Source organism: Megachile rotundata, chromosome 1 (assembly GCF_050947335.1).
Source record: "Megachile rotundata isolate GNS110a chromosome 1, iyMegRotu1, whole genome shotgun sequence".
Lineage (NCBI taxonomy): Eukaryota > Metazoa > Arthropoda > Insecta > Hymenoptera > Megachilidae > Megachile > Megachile rotundata.
Genome location: NC_134983.1, coordinates 13405971 through 13432092, shown reverse-complemented (window position 1 = coordinate 13432092; position 26122 = coordinate 13405971). Strand labels below are relative to the sequence as shown.

The 26122-nt window shown below is 37.4% G+C and overlaps 1 protein-coding gene across 8 annotated transcripts in view; it reads right to left on the bottom strand.

Moving 5' to 3' along the window:
* Positions 1–26122, bottom strand: part of LOC100880783 (klarsicht protein) — a 159482-nt gene that overhangs the window by 10738 nt on the left and 122622 nt on the right. For all 8 annotated transcript variants that reach the window (XM_012280641.2, XM_012280643.2, XM_003701246.3 and 5 more), the window contains 4 exons: positions 21807–21988; positions 15175–15338; positions 11550–11751; positions 3227–3609 (listed from right to left, as the gene is read on the bottom strand). In XM_012280641.2, coding sequence (XP_012136031.2) covers positions 3227–3609; positions 11550–11751; positions 15175–15338; positions 21807–21988 — 931 coding nt within the window. The remainder of the gene's footprint in view (positions 1–3226; positions 3610–11549; positions 11752–15174; positions 15339–21806; positions 21989–26122) is intronic.

The following is a 26122-nucleotide window of genomic DNA, read 5'->3' as shown; positions in this document are numbered from 1 at the left end:
TTTTGATCTGTTTGGCTGAATCTGCGAGTACAAGTTTGGAGACGAGAGAACTCTCGTTATATTGCCACTGACACACGGGAAATTCTTGGATGTGGTCGACTTAAAAGAAAGGTTCTGAATATCTGCTGCGAGTATTCAATATGCAATTTAAACGGTAATGAACGCTGCAAAGAATGTATTTGTACTAAGATTCTTCTTGAGTTTTCAAGATGGTTGAGGTATTTTTGTGTACCAGTTTTTTGCAATGAGATGCGAATCTAGTTTTGGGAGTCAGAATGTATCTGAATAATTTAATAATAAAAAGTTGGAAAATTTGAAAGTTTGAGAACTTAAAGTCTAACAAATTTGAAAGTGCTATTTGTGTGAATACTAGTCATAAAAGAAAAACGATTCGAAAGTGTATCTATTAATAAGAATTATGAAAGTACAGTAACGTAATAAAGGAAGTAACATAGACATATACGTATTACTGTAGCATACGTAATAATCAGATTAGTTTCCATGTTCCAGATTAAATTAATATCAGAACCGAGCACTAACAACTTCCCGTAGCTTTGAGACTTTAAGGTGTTGCGTTAATCGAGCAAATTAATTTACAGCATCCCGTGGGTGAAAGTCAGAGCAGGAAATGAGTAAAAGGCAAGTTTTCAAACAAAATCATAGCGGATATTTATCTTTCGTCCTGAAACTTTCGAAGCGTTTTTGATAACCCAAAGTAAACGGCAATATATTATCTTCAGTTACTTTAAATTAGTTAAAATATACATATAGTAAACTTCACGTAACTTACATAAGAATGTATACAAAATAAAGGTGATTCTCATACAGTAATCTAAATGTAATCATTCTACGACATACAATGAAGATATTTAACATATAAACACCTGTACAATAATAATTGTATAAACTGCAGAAGTGTAACAAACCTACACGCAATATATACAATAAAGATATTTACTGTTTGTTTAAAATAAAATAAATGTATATAACATTTACACAAAATAAAAATCTTAAGTACACAATAATAGCAAAACATTCTATCAGTCACCCTAAAAAAAATAAAATCGACAACTTGTAAAGATGTTTCTATGATTAAAACGAAAGAACGAAGAGGACTATACGAGAACGAGAAAAGGACGACGAACTTTTACAACTTTTTTACGATGCAATATGGTCGGCATCCTAAGGTATCGCGAAAACTAAACCTATTACTGTAGCCAGCGAGCAGTGATTAAACGCGACTATAAAAAAAGCATTCTTCAAACAAAGTTAAATAAGGTGGCTCGGTGATAATAGGAACTCGAAGTAATTGCGATTGAAAGAGTGGATTCCCGAAACGGAATTGCTAGGGGAAGGAAAGTTGAACAGGGAAATACGTTTTAAGACCACTTCGTTTTCTAATAGTAATAATTTTTTACTCTTCCAAATATTAATATGGTGTCGCTAACAAACTGTATTTTCTGTGTAATATATTCTATATATTATATTCCTTTATATATTGAATTCTGAATATTATTATAATAAGGAATTTACTATTGTGTTAAAAATGTATACGTAACGAGTAGAGATGTGGAAGTACTTGAAATTATAGATTCGAGATGAAGGACAAGATCGGATGAGATCGAAGGGGATCGGGCGAGATCGAACAGAATCAGACGAGATCGAGCGGGATCAGGCGATACTTGACACCGACGTATTAATATGTATTGTTCGGGATATCGAAACTTGATTCGGGATGATTCGGAACGATTCGGAATCTCATCCGATTTTTCCCGAACTCTTTCACCCGTTCCCGAAGTTCGGATTTTCAATAAATCGCCATCTAAACAATCCGATACTTCTCCGACAAGACATACTAAACCATTAATCTTTATTTTTAAAAAGCGAACAATTAAATTAGAACTCTCAATTTACAACCATGTATTGTCATTAAAATAGTATCCTAACATAATTCCAATTTTGTACCTCTTTTCTTAAATCAGTAAACTTGTCTCCCATGACAGTCAACGTTTTAATAAATTTATCGAACATAAAGATGGTATTTTTTTATTATACCAACCGAAATTATGTAATGACATCAAATAATTTTTTATGAAAAATTGTAAATAAATAAGATGTTAAATATTTATTGTAGTTGCAGTCTGCTTGGAGACTTGAAACGCGATCCGAACGGGATAGGAGACAGACAGGGAGCGTTCATTCACAGCTAACTTCTTATATTCAAATGAGCGAAGAACGCGTTATGGGAGTAGAACTATGAACGAGTCGAGCTCTTGTCCCCACGTCTAAATAGACGCCTTCATTCTTTGCTTCTCATTTCGACGTTATGCAAATGGAATGCGAGTCGAAGAGAATCGTTCTTTATACCCTCGAAAGTCTCGAAGAGTCTGAATAAATTAAAAAACTACAAAGTCTGTACGTTTACACCAGAAAAATGCTTCCTTACGTATTGCCAATTGAATGATCTCATAGATATTAGTTCGTCAATAATAAATATTTTAAGTGCCTGTTAGGAGTTTCTGAAGATAATTTTTCGTTTTATGATTTTTCAAACTTGGAAGTACATTTTCTAATTTGCAAATTTGCTATTTTCTAAATTTTTGAATTTTTAGGATTCCCATTTTGTTAATTTCTCAGTTTTTAAATTTTCCAATTTTTCAGTTTATGGACTTCTTAATTTTGGAATTGGCGATTTTTAAATTTACCAGTCTTTAAATTTCTAAATTTTCTAATTCCTAGATTTTTCAATTTTCAAATTTCCCAACTTCTAAATTATCCAATTCCTATATTTCCCAGTTTCTCATTCAGTAATTTCTAAATTCCCAATTTCTAGATTAATTAATTTCAAATTTCTCAGTTCACAGTTTTCCCAATTTCCAAATGTTCCCACTCGTGAACTTCCAATTTCTATATTCACCAATTTCCAAATTTCTGAATTTATACATTCCAAATTATCTTATTTCTCAATTATCAATTTCCTATCTCCGAGTTCCTGACTTTCCCTACTTCTTTATTATGCACTTTCCAGTTTTTCAATTTACAAGTATCCATGTTTCAATTTACAAGTATAATAGAAATGAAATTCCAAATGTCAATACCCAATTCCAAATATCAACATACAAACCTGCCCGAAATGCAATATAACGAGAGCCCCCACGAAAGCCCAATCTCAAAATATTAGATGCACACATAAAACAAAATTAAAAAAGAATAGTAAAATACTCACTCAGAAAAATGATGAACCTGAGTGTTGCTGGTTCGCTTAGAAGCTCGCGCTTCGACACTGGCTGCGGTGCGTACAATCAGCTCGCGGCACTGTTTCTGGAGATCCCGAAGTTCCGTTTCCGTGTCTTCGACCCTCTTCCAAAGCTGGTTCAACGCCTCGCTACCCGGTGCGAGTTGATTCTCTAAACTGCGCGTTAATCGACGAAGAGCAGCCAGCCTGCGTTCGCGTTCGCTCAGCTCTTGTTCGCTTCCGCTGTCGGAGATGCCACTGTCGGACAACGAACCACCTTCCTGGGTGAGACTGATCGGCGACGAGTCGCCGAATTTCGTTGACACCCCGCTGCTCACCTCCTCCGTGGTCGAGTCTTTCAACACAGTCCCGTTCTACAACACGAACATCGCGAGTCGCATTTTTAACTTTGTTTGTACAGACTGTTCCCGTTCTTTCTTTTGGGATACCGCGACCTGGCTCGTCGAGGTAGATAATGTACTGGGTGGCAGGAAGGTAGCTAATCTCAGTTTGTTAACGTTGTTGGTCGGTCATGAGTTAATTTGGATTTTTATGATCTATCTTTGGTCACCCATTACGAGTTAACTTGTGTTTTCATACTTAAACACTGTTGAACAATCACGAATTAATTCTTGTTTTTATACTGAAACATTGATGAACAATCATGAATTAATTCGTGTTTTTATACTGAAACATTGATGAACAGTCACGAGTTAATTCATGTCTTCATACTTAATAAACATCGTTGAACAATCACGAATTAATTCATGTTTTTATACTGAAATATTGTTGAACAACGAACGAGTTTTCAAGCTCAAACTTGGTTCACCAATCACCATTCGAATGATAAAAAAACAAGTTTGTATATTAAATAACAGCCTTCGATTCTGTTTATACATGCGCACATTTTGAATTTCTCGTCGATCGATTACCGGAGAAAAATCACGAAAGGGTGTACTTAAACCGTGCTCCTTATTAGATCACGGGATGCTGATAGGTATAAATACACTGCGGGAGGGAATACGATATCGAATATTGCATAATCCAGTGTCGGTTATTGCCGCGGGGCAACCGGAAGGCGTATAAGACGATTATAGAGGAAGGGAGCAGATAGGGTGAAAGAAAGGAAGCGAAGGGTGTACACTCACGGCTGTACGATGACAACTATAACTTTTCAGAAATTAAAACAAAATTCTCTTTTACAGATACGAATCACTGTGTCATTTGTTTGTGTATAATTTGTTTTAAATTATATTTAAAAAGGGTTAAAATATTGCAACTCTTCATAAGGTCACAAGCCTTTAAGAATTGTTTAAGAATATATGTTTCACAAGATTGAGTGAATTTCACATGTCTCCATATTACAGATACATAGATTTACATATTACATATTAGACATCCACAAATGAAAATGAAAATATTTCAAAATAAAAATGAAATGAAAATTATTTAAAAATTTATGATATAATCAAATAATATCCACCAATGTATAATTATCGGTATACAGACCACTCAAATAAGAACCAATCTATAAGAACCAGTCAAATAAAAATCAATTCATAAAAATCTATAGATAACGCTAATCTAATATTCAAGTCCAGACATCCTTCTATAACACCAAAATGGTAGAACATTCTTTCCTATGCTAATAAAAAATCGACAAACCAGGGGTAGGAACGAATCAAAAGCGTAAAAGAGCATGTCCAAAAAAAAAAACATCGGCCGTATTCTCGAAGATCCGGACGAACAATGCCCATCCAGCGCAACTGATACCGGCGTCACGTAACCGTTTCAACTTTGATATGAACTTGTTCCGTCGTACAAGCAAGAAGCGAAAAGAAAAGTAAAAAAAGGGACACAAGGCCGCGACACGAAACGTTGATACCAGACAGCAGTGGTAATAGTAAAAAAGTGGTGCGGAGTCGGGACAGGGTGGAGGCAGAAGAGGAGCAGAAAAGGGTGGAAGACGAGCGAGAAGAGAGGGCGGAAGAAAGAGAGGGTTGGTTTAGGCTGTTGCAACGGAAGAGACGGAGAAGCGGGAGAGGCTCCGGTAATGAAAAGCGCGATCCGCATACCAAGTAGCAACCTTCAAGCTAACCTATATATAAGCCGGTATACTCTTGTATAACGGATAGTAGGTACGAAGTGAGTCGAGTCAGAATCCACGTTGCCCGAAGGACCAATCGCGTAGGAAAAAATTGCGAGAATTCCTTATTACCGCCGGACTATGGCTTTTGCGAAGTCGTTCTCCCGAATAACGAGTATCGACGCCTTCCAATTCTGTGACCTTACAGGCTTCAAATCTTAGAGCTCTCGATGGAGCTCTTCTGATAGGAATCGATAGAATCTCTGAATTCTACAGCTCTAAGAGCACTCAGGTTCTTCATACAGCTTTCATGGTCGAGTTCTAGAGCTCTATACTTATGGACGCAGTCTTCGTATTTTCTTGTTATAGAATTCTCAAGGTCTGTAGCGATCGATGAAGACCTTAGGATGATAGACATCGACTGAATTTTTAAATTGTATAGTTTTTAATTGAGACTTTGAGTCTTTGATGGAGTTTCTATTATCATTGTGTTCTTAAGTTGTACGGCCATACACCAATTTTTCAAATAATACAACCTCCTAACACAGAGACAACATCGATGAAGACGTCGTAACTCGTATTATAGAGTTGTTAAATTGTCAGTTAGACTTACAAATTGTTTCCATCCGCTCTTATAATTAGACTCTATCTAATTCGATCGTGGCGTATAATTAGGACTTGGCGACGCGAATGAAACTAATGTAACGATCTAAAGGGCAAGACGAATAGAAGAGACAAAAATTTATGGAACGTAATTAATTATAGTCGTTACTTGTTGAGCATATACCACATGAACTAAAGTCGGTATACAAACTAGATTAGTTTAATAAATTTGAATGAAATCAGGTCAATTTTGACCTGAAAAACTTTCACATATCGAAAAAGCAATACATGTCCAAACGAGTATGAAATTTAAGATTCAATTCAGATTTTAAATTACACGCTGGATCAGCAAAGACTCCATCATTCAAGAGCTAAAAAGTTTCCCGCAAATTAGGGTACCTTTGACCCAGTTAGCTTCTGTTCCAAAGTCTGAAAATCAATTTCCAGTACTCAGCAAGTTTTCAAATTAAATTGCAAAACGTTAAATTAATCGATTTGCATTTATTTACAGAGCACCAAATTCGAAAATAATTATCTTTACTTATTAACTTTACTTATGTTTAATTATTAACTGTGTTAAAGCTCTCTTCACATACGTCATATATGATACAACGTGATAAAAAAGCTACGTGGACATATGAGATGAAGACAGTAAAGATCCTCCACTTACCTAACCAAAGAGATAAATGGTTTAAAATGAGCCATACATCACAGAAAACGTCAGTGATCTTAGCTTTTCGCACGGGTTTTTAGTCCACGTAAAAATGTAGTGGTGGCTCGTCGACACCGTTACATCCGCAGGCTACAACTGGTCAGTCGAACGATCCACTGGCGATATTAAATTTGTATTTTTACGCTGATTCCACGGCCCATTCCTGTACGTGAGGCGAAAGGGAATCGTTCGGGCGATTAACGATCCCAGCTCCCTGGGGAGTCGCTGCCTCTGAGGTAGCCAACACCCCCGATGGCGACTCACACCGGCCATATACGATCCTAAAACTTCCTTTCCTTCCCTACACGGTCCACCTCTGTTCGCTAATATTTTATTTAATGCCTATCAAAATTTATGGATTTCTCGCGGTGAGGCCAACCATCTCCAGTTTGGTTGAAATTTAATGTTCGCACGAAAACGCTCGCCTTCCGCCATTTGGACAGTGAACAATGCGCTCGCTTCCGGTACGAATCAAATATGAAAGGGTGTGTTAACTATATTTTCTATTTTGGATTTTGAGGGTTGAGTAGGAGATTTATCTAATTATCTAAAGCTTAGGCATCAAATGGACATTTTTATAAATAATTACTTAAGCTAAAATGAAGCTGTGTATTTTTTTTATATTATTACCAAATTACAAAATGAACCACTTAAATGATAATTTCATTATTTATAATATTCATTGCATTTTCAGTTCATCTTCGATATTCCACTGCAAAAATCAAAATCGTACTGAACTTATTATAAATTTACAACCCCTCTTATCGTTCCAATAATACCTCCTTCCATTATCCGTCCTCATTTCTCGAAACAGAATCGGCAAGAGGCAAGCGTAGAGGGTGAGATCGAATAATGCAGAACGTTTCTTAGCTCGCTAAAGGGTCGTCGTATCGGAAAGAGGAGAAAGAAAGATGTAACGTCGAGTACATGAAATTATCCCCTCGAGTGTTGTAGATCGACGAAACCGAGCAGCCAGCCCCGCGGATTGCTTCATCTTGACGGGACTTTGAATACGCTTGAAACGGAGTCGCCGCGGCGTTGGACGAGACTGTAACGTACGGGGGTTGCTACCCCCACGGATACAACCGCCGTTCTTACACCTTTGTTAGGGTAAAAATATCGCGTCGCGGGCCATACGTCTTTCAGACAGGCGAAATAAGCACGGGGACAATTGGAAGTTGCGAAGGCAACTGCTACGCGTTGCTTCTCTTTTGCTCGCTGCATCTCGCTTTGTAAAATTATTTTTTGTGTTTGTGTCTGATTTTATATGTTTCAAAATTGGACACTATTTTCTATAATGAACAATCCGCCATTTTGTATAAGAAAGCATAACTGTCTACACAGTCATTTTTATTAGGTTTCAAGCTTTAAATCGATATGGCAAAACACTTCTATGTTATATTACGTTTTTCTTCACAAAGGAGCAACCATTTTGTATTAATCCCTTAGCTTATAACATCTTGGTTGCAATGTCAGACTCGTTACGTTACAGTTTAAATATGACAAACCTAAATTGTATTTGCTTGAAGATCATTAAGTTCCATACTAATTGTGATTTGTATAATTGAAGATAACTAAATGCAAAATTGTACGGTCTTCATCTTAACACTGCAGTAATAATAGCTCTGACACAACTGCCAAAAAATTTATAGGTGAAGGGGTTAAAGAAGTTTTATACAAATTATAAAATACTGTGTCTATATGTAAATAAATCAGTATTGTTCATTATGATTATGTTAGGTGTTTATACTAACAATGAAACTAGCGGAAAGAAGATAGAATAATTGACTTCCGGTGATCACGTATCCGTAGAGGAAGCAGTTATTCTAATCGCGTAGTGGGAAGGAAGAATAAAAAAAATGAGCAACGTCGAGGTGGAAATATCGCGTCGCGGGCGGCACGTTTCTCTGACAAGAGCAGAGCACACGGCCAGGGCAATCGGAAGTCGTGATAACAAACCTGCCACCTGCCTCACCTCGAGCTACTTTTCTCCTTAAGTCCATAAAGCGGAGAGAGCGGACGCCAGCCGAGCTTGCCAAGAGATTTACTTTATATGCAAATGCAAGACGGATATGGTGGAAATAGGGGGATGCGATGGCGTTTAACCGAAACACGATATCGACAAGTGTCATCTGTCAAACGTACCTACCCCTCTAATCTGACCCCTTTTAACTCTAATCTCGCGACCCTATTTCTGAAAATTCGGAGCACTTAATTTTCCCTGGTTTCTGAATTTTCTTAGTCGAAATTCGAAAGATTTCATACTTTTGCATTTGTAAATTATTCTATTTTTTTACGTTTCAAATTCGTGATTTTTATCATTTTTCACAGCTTTAAAATTATTCAATTTTGCTTAATTTTCAAATTTCCAAATTCTCATTTTCCTAATTCCTCAAATCTCTAAATCTATAAATTCTTAAATCCTAAATCTCTCAAATTTCTAATTCTTCAATTCCCAAATTTAAAAGTCCACGAATTCGAAATATTTTAATTTGAAATTAGATCATCGTATTTCCAAGTCCCCTAGTCCCTAGTTCTCTAACTCCCAGCTCTCAAATTTCTGAATACTCAAACCTCCAAATTTTCAAATTCCTCAATATTTCAATTCCTAAATTTCCAAATACGCAAATTTCCAAATCTTCAAATCCCTAAACTCATAATATCAAAATCTTCAAATCCCTAAACTCATAATTTCCAAATCCCAAATATTTAATTATCTACAATTTCCATAAACTTCCAGTAATTAAACACCAGACCGCCCACACCGTGCCCGTGAGCTCTCGGGCACCTGATCTGCCCGTCAGTGATTTATCCGATATTCCCACGGTATCCTTGATTTTCAATCGGTTAGATAGCTGGCAGCAATTATTCAACGTCCTTGGATGGGGTAACGGTTCCCATGGGTATCACTTGTGTGCATGAAACCATTTCCCCGCTTAGATTGGCTGAGATGGAACAACTCTGGGGATGTAGGACTCGTAAGGATAGCGAGATTATAAGGCGAATCATGTTTATTGGTTCGTTTTTTGCTTCGAAAGACAGATTTTCTATTTTTCGTTAAACAAACAAGCTAACAGCAGAGCATTGTCCTTTCAAAGAAACTGGAAGAACGTGTTTACGTTTAGACAAATCGTTTGATACTTTATTAGTTAGATAAAATATTTAAACGAACCATGTAAAGCGTCATCGATAATTTTATGTAGAGTTCATAGTACTGTTACGATTATAAATAATTATCATAGTGTACGATTATTTCATTTGTCAACACCCTTAAAATTTATGTATCTATTTGAGTATGTACTTAATAGCTTTATAGTGGAGATCAGGCTACTTATTTCTGAATACTTTATATGTATATTAACATCCTGGACCAAAATTTATTTTATTCATTTCTACAAAGTTATTTAAGAGTAATTATAATATATGTAATAGCTGTATAGTGAAGATATAGCTACTTATTTTGAACATCCTATACTAAAGACTGCAGATATTTAATTAAAAGTGTGACAGATGTATAATGTGGGTAAGACTTCCATATTTGCAGACTATCCAATTTTTCATTGTGAAAGTAAGTATAATTCTTGATATACAGGATGTCTAACAACTAGTATAGGTTCCAAAAATACAAACTGTATTTCTAAATGTAATGTAATGTATACAAATTTATTTCTAAAGACAGAGCGACCTCTTTAGTCAATATTTAAAAAAAACACGTATTAAAAATGACGCAGAGTGTAAAGGGTTAAAGTGAAAGTAGCAAGAAAGGATGTATCCTCGTGCACCGAGATCGACCAGATATTCTCACAAACGTCAGAAAACAGCGTAAAATACGCGGATCTACAGACAGATTTATCAATTACAAAGATTTCGTGCGTGAATAATGGTCGGAGGAAGAAATCTCGCTTGTTGGAACGTGAAAGGAGCGACGGTCGGTATAGAGAGCGAGAGGTCCGTATAAATGGTAATAGGTATTATAGCAGGGAAATAAAGGAGGAAAGGCGTGATCGAAGTATGAAAGGGATGGAAGGAACCGAGGATAGCCATTATCCGTGCGAAGACGTGGATCACGATGCAAAACACTCGCACTTAACGGCCCTTACTCGCCTCTGAATCCTTCTCTTTAGCCATTCCCGTGCCTCTAATCGTCACATATTACAGATGGACGACGCACACGTCGACCTCATAATGGAATTGAACTTCTCGGGATTCAATACTGGCTAATTTCGTATATTATCGTTCTCAGGTACAATCGGAATTTTTCATTACATTTTGCAATAACTGTGATTTATATATGGGGCTGCCTCAAAAAATTACTTGAAGGACTGGGTCATTATTTCATACATGAAAATAGCTTGAAATCAGAACAATTTTTGGTTGCTTCACAATAAATCTTATATGTAGACTGTCTCAAAAAACTGATAAAAGCACTGGGTCATTATTGTGCATATGAAAATAGGTTGAAATCAGAACAATTTTTGATTGCTTCACAATAACTCTTATATGTAGACTGTCTCAAAAAACTGATAAAAGCACTGGGTCATTATTGTACATATGAAAATAGGTTGAAATCAGAACAATTTTTTATTGCTTCACATTAACTCTTATATGTAGACTATCTCAAAAAATTGATAAAAGCACTGGGTCATTATTGTGCATATGTAAATAGGTTGAAATCAGAACAATTTTTGATTGCTTTACGTCTCGATTATAAGCAACATAACTTCCATAAACAACTTACAAGTTGACTGTTCTACAATCTAGAACAAGCTTGTATCAGCTTATTCTACATGAGAGTTCAATGATATTTTATGTCACTTATATGATGCTTCATATGTAAGCCTCAATGATATGATATTCTATGATGTTAACATCATGATATTCTACAACGTTAAAAGATTAGAAAATATTTTTACCTGACAATTCATGTCTTGTTTCTCGGACAGCAATCTAGCAACGTGACGCACAGACGAAGCAACTTCAGATGTAGCCCCAGCTTGTAAAGCAACGTCCAAAACAGCGAGGGTGTCTTTATCCCTTCGCAATGCACACTGAAGCTCTGCCAAACGTATACTAAACTGCTGGACTGCTTGTAGGGTGCACAATTGTTGATTGCCTCTGAAAAATACAATTGAAGACACTTTGAGTACTGTGGTGGGGAGAGTGGAGTATTTGACCTGCGACCATTTCATAATTCTAAAAGAGAAACGAAGGTACGACTTTCATCGTCTTGTCATTAATAAGGAAACCGTTATAGGAAATGGTCAATTTTATGACTATATTAAGTATTGTATGTATAGTGTGAATTTTAAAGCTGGATACTGTTAATTTTAACAGATGCTCTTTATTACTGTTTGTACTTAACAACTAACGCATGTTTGTAAATTTAATGCAGTGGTACAATTAATCACAACAGTTCAATAAAAATTAATATTTAAATAACGACTTTTAAAGAGGAAGTATACAAAAAACGCGTTCGCAGATTGAGAAATTGCTTTATTCGAGGAGGTACACTTGATTCGATCGATAAACAGTTATCCCCGATTCCCGGAATCGGCGAAAGCGAGCAGCAAAATTGAATGGAAAAATCGCGGGCCCGGGTCAACACAATAAAAAGTAGAACGAGAGGCAAAGCCTTTCGGCAAACAGTAAGACGTCAAATTATTAGTGGATCTCCCCGATGGCACTATCGGCAAACAGAAACACTTTATCCGAGACCAATTCGAACGCCCTACGGACTTGCGAATCAAACCAGATAGACTAGTCTCTTTTTTCTCACATTGGCGTGCGAATCGAAATAAATGATAAAATATTCCTCAATTAGTAAATTCCAAATTAGTTATCAAAAAATTAATCAAATGAATAATGACGAGGGGAAAGTTCAAAAATAATGGAGAGATCAATAGATATTGGAAAAAATATTATGATTACTCTGAAAATATGAACAGAAAGTATTGAGATCTAAAGATATGTGTTACTACGTGTGGCGATAGAGCGCGTGATAATAAAAATGGGGCGATATAGTGCGATGTAAAATAGTACTTAACGATATAACACGAGGAGATCAGCAGGCAATAATACTGACACGTGGCGATATAGCATGAGGTGTTATGGCGCGAGACGATATAACGCGTGGAAATTAGCACGTAATAGTACTAACGCATAGAGATATAACGCGTTACAACATAACGCGTGGAAATTAGCACGTAATAGTACTAACGCGTGGAGATATAACGCGTGGAGATATAACACGTGGAGATATTACACGTGGAGATATAACGCGTGGAGATATTACGCGTGGAGATATAACGCGTGGAGATATTACGCGCGGAGATATAACGCGTTAAAATATAACGCGTGGAAATTAGCACGTAATAGTACTAACGCGTGGAGATATAACGCGTTACAACATAACGCGTGGAAATTAGCACGTAATAGTATTAACGCGTGGAGATATAACGCGTGGAGATATAACGCGTGGTGATATAACGCGCGGAGATATAACGCGTGGCAACATAACACGTGGCGATTACCGCATAACAATACCGACACGGGAGAACATAACAATACGAATGAGTGGCAATGTAACGCGAGGTGATACAATGCGTGGCAATATAGCGAGTGACAGTACAGACACGTAACATTACAGACCCTAACAATACCGTCGCGTGGCAAAATAACGCGTAGCGAATTCAGCACGTGGTGATTCCAACGCGTGGCAATATCAACGCACAGCGATATAGCGCATTGTGATATCAACTCGTTCCAATACCAATAATGATATAACACATCAAGGTATGAGCACATAGATATCTAAATACCCGATGATTCCATCTTGTAATAACACTGAATCATGGCGATATAGAGCGATGTAAAATAGAACATGCCATGTTCAAAAGTTCGCCATTTAATTTAGTTCTTTTAGCATACTTAAAGTTCACACAAAGCAATGTAAGTAACAATATATTGAAAAATGTTCCCAGAAAGAAACAGTGCGAAATGTTCATTGAAACGAACAGTTGAGTGTCAACGGTCGATTTGTAAGTTGTGCGTACAAGACGATTCGTGTGCACTCGTGCAAAGAATAGGAATTTGTAAAGCGTACAAAGGGGTAGGATTGACCTGTGTAAAACCCGAGTGGGTCACTGGTCAACCCTTTTGCATGGGTCAAACCCCTATCGTTCAGGGGAATCAAGTGCTCATACGGCAATTAAAACAAGGTTTCGACCGTTGTGTTTCCCAACGATCTTCTCCCTTAAAACTCATATCAATTTCAAGGTTCGTGATTTGCTTCATTTGACTCGAATTACCATCATTTGATTACTCGGCTGTTTAGTTATCTTTACTCGACAAAGAGATGTTTATAATTACAATAAAATGTGTATAATGTCATATGATAAAAGTACATTACACGAATATATTTTATTAGGTACTTTAGGTACTTAAGTACAGACAATTATTTTGACGATTGTTTTGACAATTATTTGTCAAAAAAATGTTGTTATATTATAAAATAGTACTAATACTAATTACAAGTTCATAAAACAGAAGATGTTTGTAAATATTCCACTCACGAGTTGATAAATAAGATTGACTATTTATTCATGATCTAGCCTAATTAATATGCAAAACGATCACAAGATACAAAATGAGACAATAACTCTAAGCAGTTTCAAATAAAAAAATATATAAAAATATACGTAGAGATTCGAAATTAAGTCACTTGAGATACGTATCATATATGTGGACATACGTCTCATAAAAATCCATTTTCTACCTCAAGACTCTAACAAGGTAATGGCAAAACTTGTCAGCAATAGTGTACCACCCTAAAAAACGTTCAAATAAACGTTTCATCGTGCCGGCGGTCACTTTGGAAACGTCGAAGCTTAAACCGGCGATCCCGGCTAAAACTAGTAATCCCGTGACACGGGTCGAAATCCCAAAGATCCGAGCCCTTGCTGCCGGTACCTATGGTGTCCACAGGGTTCCCGATGTTTGCTTTCGAGGCTTCATTGCCTCTCATAATATTTGCCCAACGTCACGCGCCGACCAACGAACGGTCAGTCAATGATCCTAAAGCAGCTATTCAAGCGGACCGGACGGTTCGAAACTCGATAATCGTGCCCTTACCAGGAAAAACAAACTCTCTTCAACGAGAAAGATCTCGAAGAATTGCGAATACCGTTAAACCCAAATCGATCTCCGCTCACATCTAATTTTCCTTATAGAAACTTCGTCGATACGGTATAAAGCACACTACGCTAATCAATGGTTAGCTTTTATTGCTAATTTATGTCATTAGGAACTGGTAGAATGAGAATGGTAGGCTACTTTTTATTAATGGGGATTTTGTTTAAATTTTAACAATTTCAAGAATTATATCTTGAAATTTTATCTTCATATGACTGAAACTCTAAATTATACAGATTGTGACATTCACAAACTAAATCCTAGCAACCTAAATTAAGTTCCTAAATTCCTATATCCGTAAACTATCTTTGTATACAAGCGATACTTTGTATGTGAAGCGATACTTACTTTTGAAAGCTCTCGTCCCAGACCCGATAGAGATCCGCCACGCCGTCTTTAAGAGTGGCGAAGATCAACGACGCCGAATTACCAAGATCGGTGATCAGTCTGTGCGTAGAAACGTTCAGAGCCAGCATCGCCGCCTTGCGATCCCTCAACGCAGCCAGTTCGGCCTAGAACATTAAATATACATTTTTAGTGGTCGCCCTCTTCGACTAACTCAAACAAATTGCTCGCTCGGTTCCGCCACCAACGGAGGGGTGCAAGTGATGTATAAACTGATCGTAGTGCTACACTCGAGAGAACTTACACCTTGAATCTTCAGATGCGACAGTAAAAAAGCTTTGTTCACGTATGATGGTACAGAATGGTTAACAAATTATTTATGGCAGTACCATATATTACACCTGATGTTTTAATGTTCTGTGATATGTTCTTTTACCCTGCTGTTGCTTTTGAGGTAAAGTATCAACTTGACGATGCTCTGAAGAATCATGTTGTTAATACATTGCCACAGTAAAAACTGACATTTGTGGTCAGACACAAACTGTCTACAATTGAACACAAACTTGAAGTGAAGTCGTGGTAGTTGATCATTAAGAGCACTCACTAAACAAGCAGAGGCTATCCCTCACTAAACCAGCAGTTTGTGAAACCGATTTCGAGGATCGAGCCATCGATAAGAAAAAAGAAATATCACGCCTATTTCTGATGATGTATGTTTATAGTGTATCAGAAGTATAACAAATAAACCCGCAATTCTAAATTGCACGCCAATCACAATCGCTGCACTCTGTTCATCGACGACCCAAAATGAACAACCGTTCGCGGTAACTGATCGCGTACAGTGATCAGTTAACGCGACTACTATGCATACGACTGTCTCTCACCCACACAAGTGTTACTATTCTTCGACCTCGGAAAAGGGATCAGACAGGTCGGCAACGACAACGAAATAAACGCGCGTTTATCAGGAAGAACATAACCGAAACTATAAGGGTTGTAAGAGCGCAAGAGGTAAGACGATGGAGAAACCACGTCACGTTGTCACGTTCCCGTCGTCCTACTGCAGGAGGCGACCGACGAGGGCCGCATAAATAAACCCAGGTTTACGAGGACGACGCAGGACGTAGGAGAACGAAAACGAGAGCTTCTCCTTTCTCGTTTTCTTACCCCTGTGTCTCGTCATTTCTCTCGCTCATCGCGTGACTCGTCACAGGAGTGTTCGAGGGAGATCGTAAAGCTCGTCGTCCTTGCGGTCATCGAGCTTCCAACCGTACTCTTCTTCCGTGCTCCATCCAGTAATTTCTACCGACGAAACGACACGCTTTACTACTGTTTCCTTCTTTCATTTATTTTGTACGCCGAATGTAAGAATTCCGACCGATCGCTGTCAGCTTTCCCTCTCTGGTAAATTGAAAGTTAGGGATAAAATCTAAGGATGAACAAATTTAGTTTTGGGTTGGAGGGTACTTTTCCTTCAAATTGAGATGTTTTTTAGAACTTGTGGTTTTGTTAGAGTTGGATTGTGAATTAATTGGATGATTTTGTGCGAGGATGAATGAGGATGTTCACTTGTTTTAGGTTTTAGGGGATGAAATCGGGTGAATTTGAAAAATCATCGAATTTTCTGAATTCTCATATTCGTAAAGTTCCAAATTTCTAAATTCTCAAATTTAATAAACACTGAACTCTTAAACTTTCAAATTCTCCCATATTTAAATAGGGGTTGATGAAGTGATAACATTTCTTTTCGTTCGAAATTTTTATCATCTTTCAACAACCGACGGATTTTTCCCAAATGCATTGAGAAACCATGAGATTTATGATGGTGTCGATGGGATATGACAAGATCAGATTTATGTAACACGCATGTCACGTATCGTTTTTCATCCGTTACAGTCACCCTAATCTATCACGATTATTCCCGTTCTTCTTAACATTTTTTCATATATATAATAATGAGTAAATGTTTCTATAATTTTTTATTGACAATTTCTCACTATTCGTTGCAACAGAAGTCACATCCCAAACATCTCAAATTTCTAAAATTCCTCAAGTTTCTAAATATTCAAAAATTTCCCAAATCCTTAAAAATTTGCAATTTCTAAGTAAAATGATTCACCATGTGAAAATCTCCAACTGAAATAGCTATTTTCAGCTACATGCTATTTTCTCCAAGAAAGTCTACCACGTTTGCTACTGCACCTCAACAATTACATATTCAACGAAAAACAACGTTCAGGAGCAACCGACAGCCTGTCAACGCCTCGGAATACCATCGAAGGTAGACTCTCGCCCGCAAAATGTCCGCAAAAGACATCGAATCGATATTCTTCACGGAAGGCAATAATTTATGCAAAGCCGAGCACGAGTAAACGACGGATACAGGCGTGATTCCGGGCACGGTATCAAAGAGGTCAGACGCGTGAAAAGCGATGTCGAGACGCGATCGTCGACGTGCGTTCTCGTCGGACGTGCGTCTCGATGTCGGATCACTGTTGCGATTTCAACGACGATAAACGGAAGAATGAAAAAAAAAAGACGGGGATAAAACAGTCCGAAAAGCGAGAAAAAGTGAACAAAACCTGTTTTGAATTTCCTTGAGACATACTGATGTACTATTTCTAATAAATAACAAGACAGTTTTGTTTCTATTTGGCCCGGTACATTACGTTTCTGATACGTCTTCATGTTTGGCCCAGTAGATCACGTCTCTGAGACATTGTAGGAGGTTAATTTAAATGAAAAAGTTCGATTCACAGTGTCTATTCAAAAGATTCGATCGTTAAGCAATATTTATCAAGTTAGAAAGGAGAAACAGTTATATGCGCGTATTGTCCCGTTTCATCCGAATGTGCGCCGGTTTGCACCGGTGTCCTACAGTGGTCGCAACGAAAAGTGGTTGGCATTGATATTCCGCGCACATCGCGAAAGCAGAAGCAGTCCGCTCCATGCCCGTAACCACCCACCGCATCGCCGTCTCTTTCCCTTTGGGGGCCCCGTTCCACAACCGTCCGCCCCCTTCCGCTCGCTCACCCTCCCGGTTCCAGGCTTTCCCTGCTTCCTTTTCCCGGCCCGGTCTGCCCGCAGACACGCACATTCCGATCTAATTCAATTTCCAATCAACAGCCAATCAATTGATTCGAATTCGGTATACAGAGCGGTCGGCTGGCTGCTGTTCGGCCTCTGCATGCCTATGAGCCTGCCAGACCTGTCTCTCTTCATGGCCACGCGTACCCCGTTCGAGCCAGAAATTAGCTTTTTATCTGTCCTCCTCGATGACAACGGAGATTTGGGACCATGGGCACGTGTGACACGTCAGTCCATTATGTCTTATCGTCACTAAATAATGATGTATGGTTCAAGTAACATGGCACTTATATTGCATGGAGTCAACAATGGCATGGTTAAGAATTGAACTCGAATTACACAAAGTCACCAATATTACTGTAACATCACTGAGTAGGCAATCAGTCTGGGTCAGACACAATTAAGTTTCTTGAAGAAAATGATATGTATATGTTACATAGGTGTATGATGGGTGAATTGAGTAGAGAAAGACGTGGTTGCAGGAAAAATCTGATTTCGAATAACATAGAACAAATTAACTTACTTGAGAAGTGCCTGTATATGTAAAAAATATGGATGTTATTTTACTTCTGATTGAAAGACTAAAAATTTTGAAAGGCAAAATTTACAAATTCGTAAAATTGAAAATTTGACAATTTAGGAATGAAACATTGCATAAATAATCCTCTTCCCTCTACATCGCATCTCTACACAAACCGTTCTCACCAATTCTCCATACACTTATCCTATATCATAAAAATCTCAAAATAAAATATCCATACCATAAATTGAAAAAACAAGAAGAAAAGACTCACACTCTTCTTAAGAATTCGATCAGCACAACCATTTGCTTTCCGTACGAAAGTAGACAACAATCCTGAACGAAAGAGTTTTCTCACGGTTAGAGGGTTAGGACGCGTCCAGAGGCGGATCACGGAGCGCAAAGCGCGAACGAGCGCTAATGAGCGGAATATCGAGAGGCAAGGTTCGTCTGGAATTACGCAATAACGTAATGAACGGTCCGACACGAAGAGGTGATCGAGTCGGTGGCACGATTGTCCGCAATAGTGTGTACTGGCTTCGATTGAAGCCTGTTTACGAATGCATAATACAAGCGGCACATTCCATCCTGATTCGCGCGACAAGCCGCCGCGCCGCTGCACTCGCTCATTCCGTCGCGCTTTTCGTCGTACGTCGTGCATGCCAAATATACTCGTCGCCGACGCTGCACCCGTGAACGATCGCGGTTAATCGATTCGCCGACGGTTTAACGTCGAATCGGGACTCGACGCGGAACTGAATACGACCGTTTGATCACCGGCTTTCATCGGGTCAATTGTGCCATTACTTTACAACTGCGTAAATAGTGCAAATTAGTCGAAATACGTGATAATTGTTCGAAGAGCTTTCCAAGTTTTCAAGCGTTTCTTTTTGTAGGAAGTTCCAAATTGCAAACTGGGAATGGACAATTTGAGAGTTCAGACTTTTGACAATTTGAGGCCTTGGGTTTTTGAAAAGTTGATGAGTATGGAACTTACTAATTTTGAAGCTTAAAACTTCAGAAATTTGGGGTTTCATGAATAAACGAAATCTCCTAAGATTCTCAAAATCTTTAAAATTCTGGAATTCTACTAGAACTCCCAATAGCTCACCTTTGAATCTCCACTGATCCAATAACTCCTCTAAAATAATGTATCTGAATTCTCCAAATACACGAAGCAGGAAATATCCTACAGTTCCAGTTCCCAAACACGATTAATTACAAAAGAAAGAGGTAGCTACAATATCAGTAGAGATTAACAGACCTACTTGCTCCTCAACATTGACAATACCGACCGTACTGTGCATAATGACCGTACCGTACCGTACATCAACGATCACCTAATAAGTGTACCTAATTCGAACCGCTTTGTCAACGACGGATAATTTGTAACGTTTTACAAAAGCCGTACACCCGCGAAAACATGTAAAACAAGAAGGATCATGTTGGGTCTGGTGGCTAGACAGCCTCGCGCCTGGGTTACCTCCTGCATAATGCAGCACACCGACCAGTTCACCCAGCAAATGTTGGACGCTAATACATCTTGATGATAGATAGGGAGCATGTGTTTGGTCTTCGCAATGAGGCCGACATCTGGCAGAAGAGAGAACGCGGAACCACGACGTGTCAGCGGGAGTGCGACGACGAACCTCGGATACCAAAAAGGAGAAAGACAGAAGAACCCGGACGAGATAGGTGGGAGAAAAAAAAGAGGAGCGGAAGATCCAGGGAGAGACGATGGATCGAAGCGAAGAAAGTGAAGAAGGCGCAAATGAGAAGGAGAGTCTCCGGCGGAGAAAATCGGAGAAAATAACCGACAGAGAAGCCGAGAGGTGGGAGGAGACCAGGGTGTTCCAGAGGTTTCCAGAGAGGGGCTAGGGAGGTTTAGGGAGGCTGGGGATGACTCTCGGGGGCTGGAAACTCAGAGGGTTGGCCAGGTTCGCGAGTTGCGATGCCGAGCACGTCGCCGTCAGACGAGCGTACGTGCGACACGACTACGCTTTTACGCCACTCTCTGCCTCTATCCTTGCCTCCTGACTGTCCCTCCTCCTCCGCGACTTCCATCGCCACCTCCACCTACGCCGACTTCTCCAACCCCCGATACCATCCCCTTTGCTCTTTTTCTTACTTCTATTTCGCCTACTTTCATCTCGACCCACCCTACTCGCGCAGACCGATCCTTCCGCGTTCTCCGACGCTGAGGATGTTTTTAATAATGCCGTAGCTGCTTCCGTGTAGCCGTTTTCGAATCGAATGTATCGCTTTGGGGGGATTAACGGAGTTAAAAAGAGTTAAGCGAGGATTTTGTAAAAATTTTATGCGGGTACGTCTGTTTTTAGATGCGGAGTTTTATATGGTCCTGGGGAGGGTCGTAGAAGTGGTACGAACACGATCTGGTTATCGATACTTATTGAGGTTACTCAATTGGGCTTAATTGCTAAAACTCTGTACGTCACCAGCACGTAACCAATGAAAATTAAAATGTCTAAACTACTAAATTTGACACTTTTGAATTTGAAAATTGGGATGGATGAATTTGTATCTGTATTTGAAGTTATAAATTTGTACATGTATCTGAAAATAAATAAATCTATATATGCATTTGAAAATTTATAAATCTGTATATGTCTTTGACAATGTACAAATAAATATAAAATAAGTGGAACTGTTATAAACCTTTCTGTTTTTTATTTTGAAAACTGAACACGATATCGCCATCTACAGGTTACTGAATCGGTAAAAGCATTTTCTGCAGCAATCGGTATAAAATATTCCTGTTAAACTTCTTACCAACTGAAGGTAATCTGTCTTGGTTACCGACGTAAGAACAGTTACCGACGTTATATTAGACACGAACCAAAATCATTTGCTAAAGCAATCCCACAAAATTTTCAAATTAAAAATTTTTTTCTAAGCTTCAAAGGTTTACGTTCTAAATGAAGAATTTAGTAAAATAAAATTTTTACGAGAAGTGTTAATTTGCTTGCCTTAGTATTTATAATTTGATCAAATTAGTCAAAAGTCTCACCGTGATTCGATTAATCCGTTCGTCCAATATGTGTGGCTGTTCCAACGTGATTTCATAAGAGAAGATTCTGTCGTGTGCCGCTTTAAATTCCGTTCGTAATGCTGTCAATTCGCGATGAAGCGCACTTGCCATTTGTGTTTCCTCGACTTTAGTCGCCAGGGACTCCCATTTCTCTATCATACCTGAAAAACAACATTGACATCGTTGATATTTTCTGAATACTATTACTATAAATTGGAGTAGCTCCAATTTAACATATTCATTATCAGCACCACCTGTTTAGACATTGTATACACTTGTGATTTATGTGACATCTTTCAATTTCTGGTATGAAACTTCCATTTATTTTATAATCTATAAAGTAACAATTTGTGACATAATCTAAGGATAATATAATAGTCCATGTTGAATGAAAAATATAATAATTTGATTGGATAAATTTCAAATTGAGCACCGATAGCAAACATATTAAATTATGAGGACAATAGCCTAATCTAGCACAGGTACATATTTTTCAATCTTAACAAATTCAATACTAATAACGACAGTACAATTTTGGGAATATAATGATTTTACAAAACTCCAAAAATGTTTGAAGCTTTAAACGTGTATGTTAAAAATCAGATTTCGTCAAATCTTGATAGAAATTGTTGGCCTTCGGTGAAAGTCACTGTCGAAAGTCAGGTCGTTATAGAGTTAAAACATCGTTTTCGATCTCTATGCAAGATAAGTACCATATAGTATAACAAGTTTTTATAGAATCCCAATTTCTTTTCCCAAAATATCTTGCAAGTTGATCATCAACACGAGTCAACGATTTCTGACAGCGTCATCGAACATCGCGTTATGTCAGTGAAAATAATCGGACAGACATTTTAGGTCAAGCTGCTTATATCTGCACGCATATATGCTTCGTACGGCTTCAATGACCCCTTTTTTTTCTTTGATACTTTCCTTTGGTACTTTCTTCTTTCGGACTATACACTGTGCCCTTAAAAATGGGTACACACGGTGTTATCTGATTTCACGAGCACTAAGTTATTTGCACTTTAACCTCAGATGTTAAATTCTGTACAAATTATAGATCTTTTTATGGCGGATTATTTTGAATGACTAATGGCTTAAACATATTTAGGGTGGTTTTTAATTCATCTTCTGCTTTAGTTTGACGGAGTGACAGGTTGGAACGAATTGAAAATTTTAATTTCTCACTAATAAATTATGTGTAAAATTGATGAACTTAGGTAGCTAATTTATACAAACTGATATGAGTTAAAAATTCAGTTTAAATCGACAAGAGTTAAATTCGATTTACATCTTGAATTTTGAATTTAATTCAAAGATGAATATACGAAGGTGTATATTGCACATACACACACATATGTAATATCTCTTACACATATGTTATACGCTATTATGCATGTATATTATACGTATACATATTTCTATTATTTTTACACATATCATACATATGCATTATATATATAATAACATATGTACATACAATATTTAATAACATATAATAACCTATACATATGTACATAATAAAAAGAAGAAATCCATGTACGTGTTAAATACGAACATTTCCGTAATTTCTTGCTGACTACGAAAATATAATTAATTTCCTCAGTACAATTTAATTGCAACTTAGAACTTGATCGACCATTTCCTACACAAATAACACAAAAATGACAGAAGTAGAGAAAATTTCGTATTATTTATTATACTTTCTCCGCGATATCTCGCATTTTACCTGCACTATAATAATACCTACTCGCAACGTTTTCATAGCAAACACGGAAGTTTTAAAGAAATCTAAATAAAACGGTATTTATTACCGGGATAATTGCGCCTCTGATATGCTTTCTTCATCAAATTACTAATTACGCTAATTTTTATACCGTTCAGGAACGTGACTACCCGACGAAATACTTATCGTGATTATGTTATTTCGTTTCTAAACGATTGCTGTACTTCCAGTGAAAGACTGATGTGCTTCAATTAATTCGTGAAATGCGGTTACTCGGTTAATTTGCACCAAGTAAACACGTACTACATAGAAATATGATCTATCGAAATAGAAAAAGCGTATCGAATAAAATGTAGTATTGCTTATTCATTTTCTCCTTGCTTTTCGAAAACTGATTAATATTTCTCGAATAGTGAACTACTTAATTAAACGATAATTTATTGTTTAACTACTGATGATAAATTATGTGCGAAAGGGGCCAATGATCATAGCAGTTGAGGCCCTTATAAAATCAATCAATCGATCAATCAATGTTCAAAAGTAGAAATGTAAATACATGATTGAGAGGTTTATTAAATATTACTAAATCTATGTGACAAACATACTGAGCTTGTAGATTCATATTGTATTTCTTGATCTACATGTCGTTAGATTATTAGACCTCCAAGTTCCAAAATTGCATTACTACCTGCACATTTGAATCTTTATATTTTCAGACTCTTATGATACCTCTATACAATAATCCTATACTCCTAATATCATTATATCTTTAGATTTTTATATTATTATATTCCTAGATCACTAGATCCGTCCCTAAATCCTCAAATTCTTCAATCTCTATGTCAGTATGTCTTTGGATCTCTAGATCCATATTATACCTATACTATTATACTCCTGTATTGATAAATTCTTTAGATACTTAGGTACCTCTATTCCTACATCCTCATATTCCCATATCTCTATATCGTCGTATTCCTTCATCATTGCATTCCTATTTCCCTAGTGTCCTAATGTCCCAAGATCCGTAGAACCCCACATTCTAGAATCCTATATTCGAGCATTCTAGTACCTCCAAAATTCCAATACTTCTAGACCTCAATATCTCTACATCCCAATATCCCTAGATTCCAATGATCCCTAGATCCCAATGACCCCTAGATCCCAATGATCCCTAGATCCCAATGATCCCTAGATCCCAATAATCCTAATGATCCCTAGATCCCAATGATCCCTTGATCCCAATGATTTATAGAACCCAGTATCTCTTGATCACAATATTCCTGCAGCTAAATATCTGTACATCCCAATATTCCTAAACCCGAATAACTATGCAACCTGCAATTATCCCTAAATCTAAAAATCCCAATATCCAAATATCCTAATATCCCTCTGTTCCCATACCCCAACATTTAAATACATTTCCTAGAATCGTACATCTCTGTATCCATATGCATATGTATGCATACATACGTATGTTACAAAACCTCGTTTTGTTTATGTTCCAAAACATCGATGACCCCTAAATAAACCGCACGACGACCTCACTTTCGTTTAATGAAACACCGTTTCGCAAATTGTTCTCCTAAAAGGCGAATAAATTATTCGGAGAAAGCCGATCGAATTCTCCTTTCTTCGTAACATGGTAACCGTGACCCAGGCGTCCGAGTAATTATGGTCCCGTAAACAGCGAACAAGAATTGAAAGAAAGTGAATAGAAAAGGGGGGAAAAAGGTGTGCGGCGTTTAGAATCGCCGTAAATCAACAACTCCCCTCGAATGTAATTATCTAACTAGTAACGGTTCAATAATGACCAACAATTACAGAATTTTTAAGACTCAAATATTAATCACGGAGGAACGAGATACTTAACACGACACGGGTTTAACGTGCCACCAAGACAGGTGATTTACGATGAAAACACCTGTGGCTCGTTTCTATTTTAGAATAAAGTTTAATATGACGTTCGTGATTTTGCTAAAAGAACAAATATTGTATGAACTTGTTTGAGAAAAGTTTAAAGCAGGACGTAACAGGTGGTTGTGTGTTTGCGACTTGGAATTGGTTTGAACTTCTTTCAACTGTGATACGCAATTTATTTAGTAATTAGTGGTGTTACGTGTAGCGACAGAATAAGCGGTGATCTAATGCTCACATGTGATATGTATGAAAGTTTGAGATATTTAGCTGTAAATTTCTGAAGTAATAAGTTTCTGCACTTTCTAATTGCAAAATTTATAATTTTCTATGTTCCATAATTCCGACATTCTTACAAGAGATTTCTATATTCTTGTAGTTCTAAGTTGCAAAATTGGAATATATGAAATTTCTAAATTTAAGAATTCAAAGCTTTTATATTTCTATAATTCTAAATTTTAATTTCAAGTGAAAAATTTTAATTTGAAATTTTTAAAAATCTGAAACTTGTGTATAGTCTTAAACATTAAATTTACAAACCAAAAAATTAGAATGTAAAATTTGTAAATTCCTAATTTTCCAAATGTTAAATTCATAGATTGACCCATACGCTGATTTCAGTACTAATAGCCTGAAGAAAAACCTCCTACGG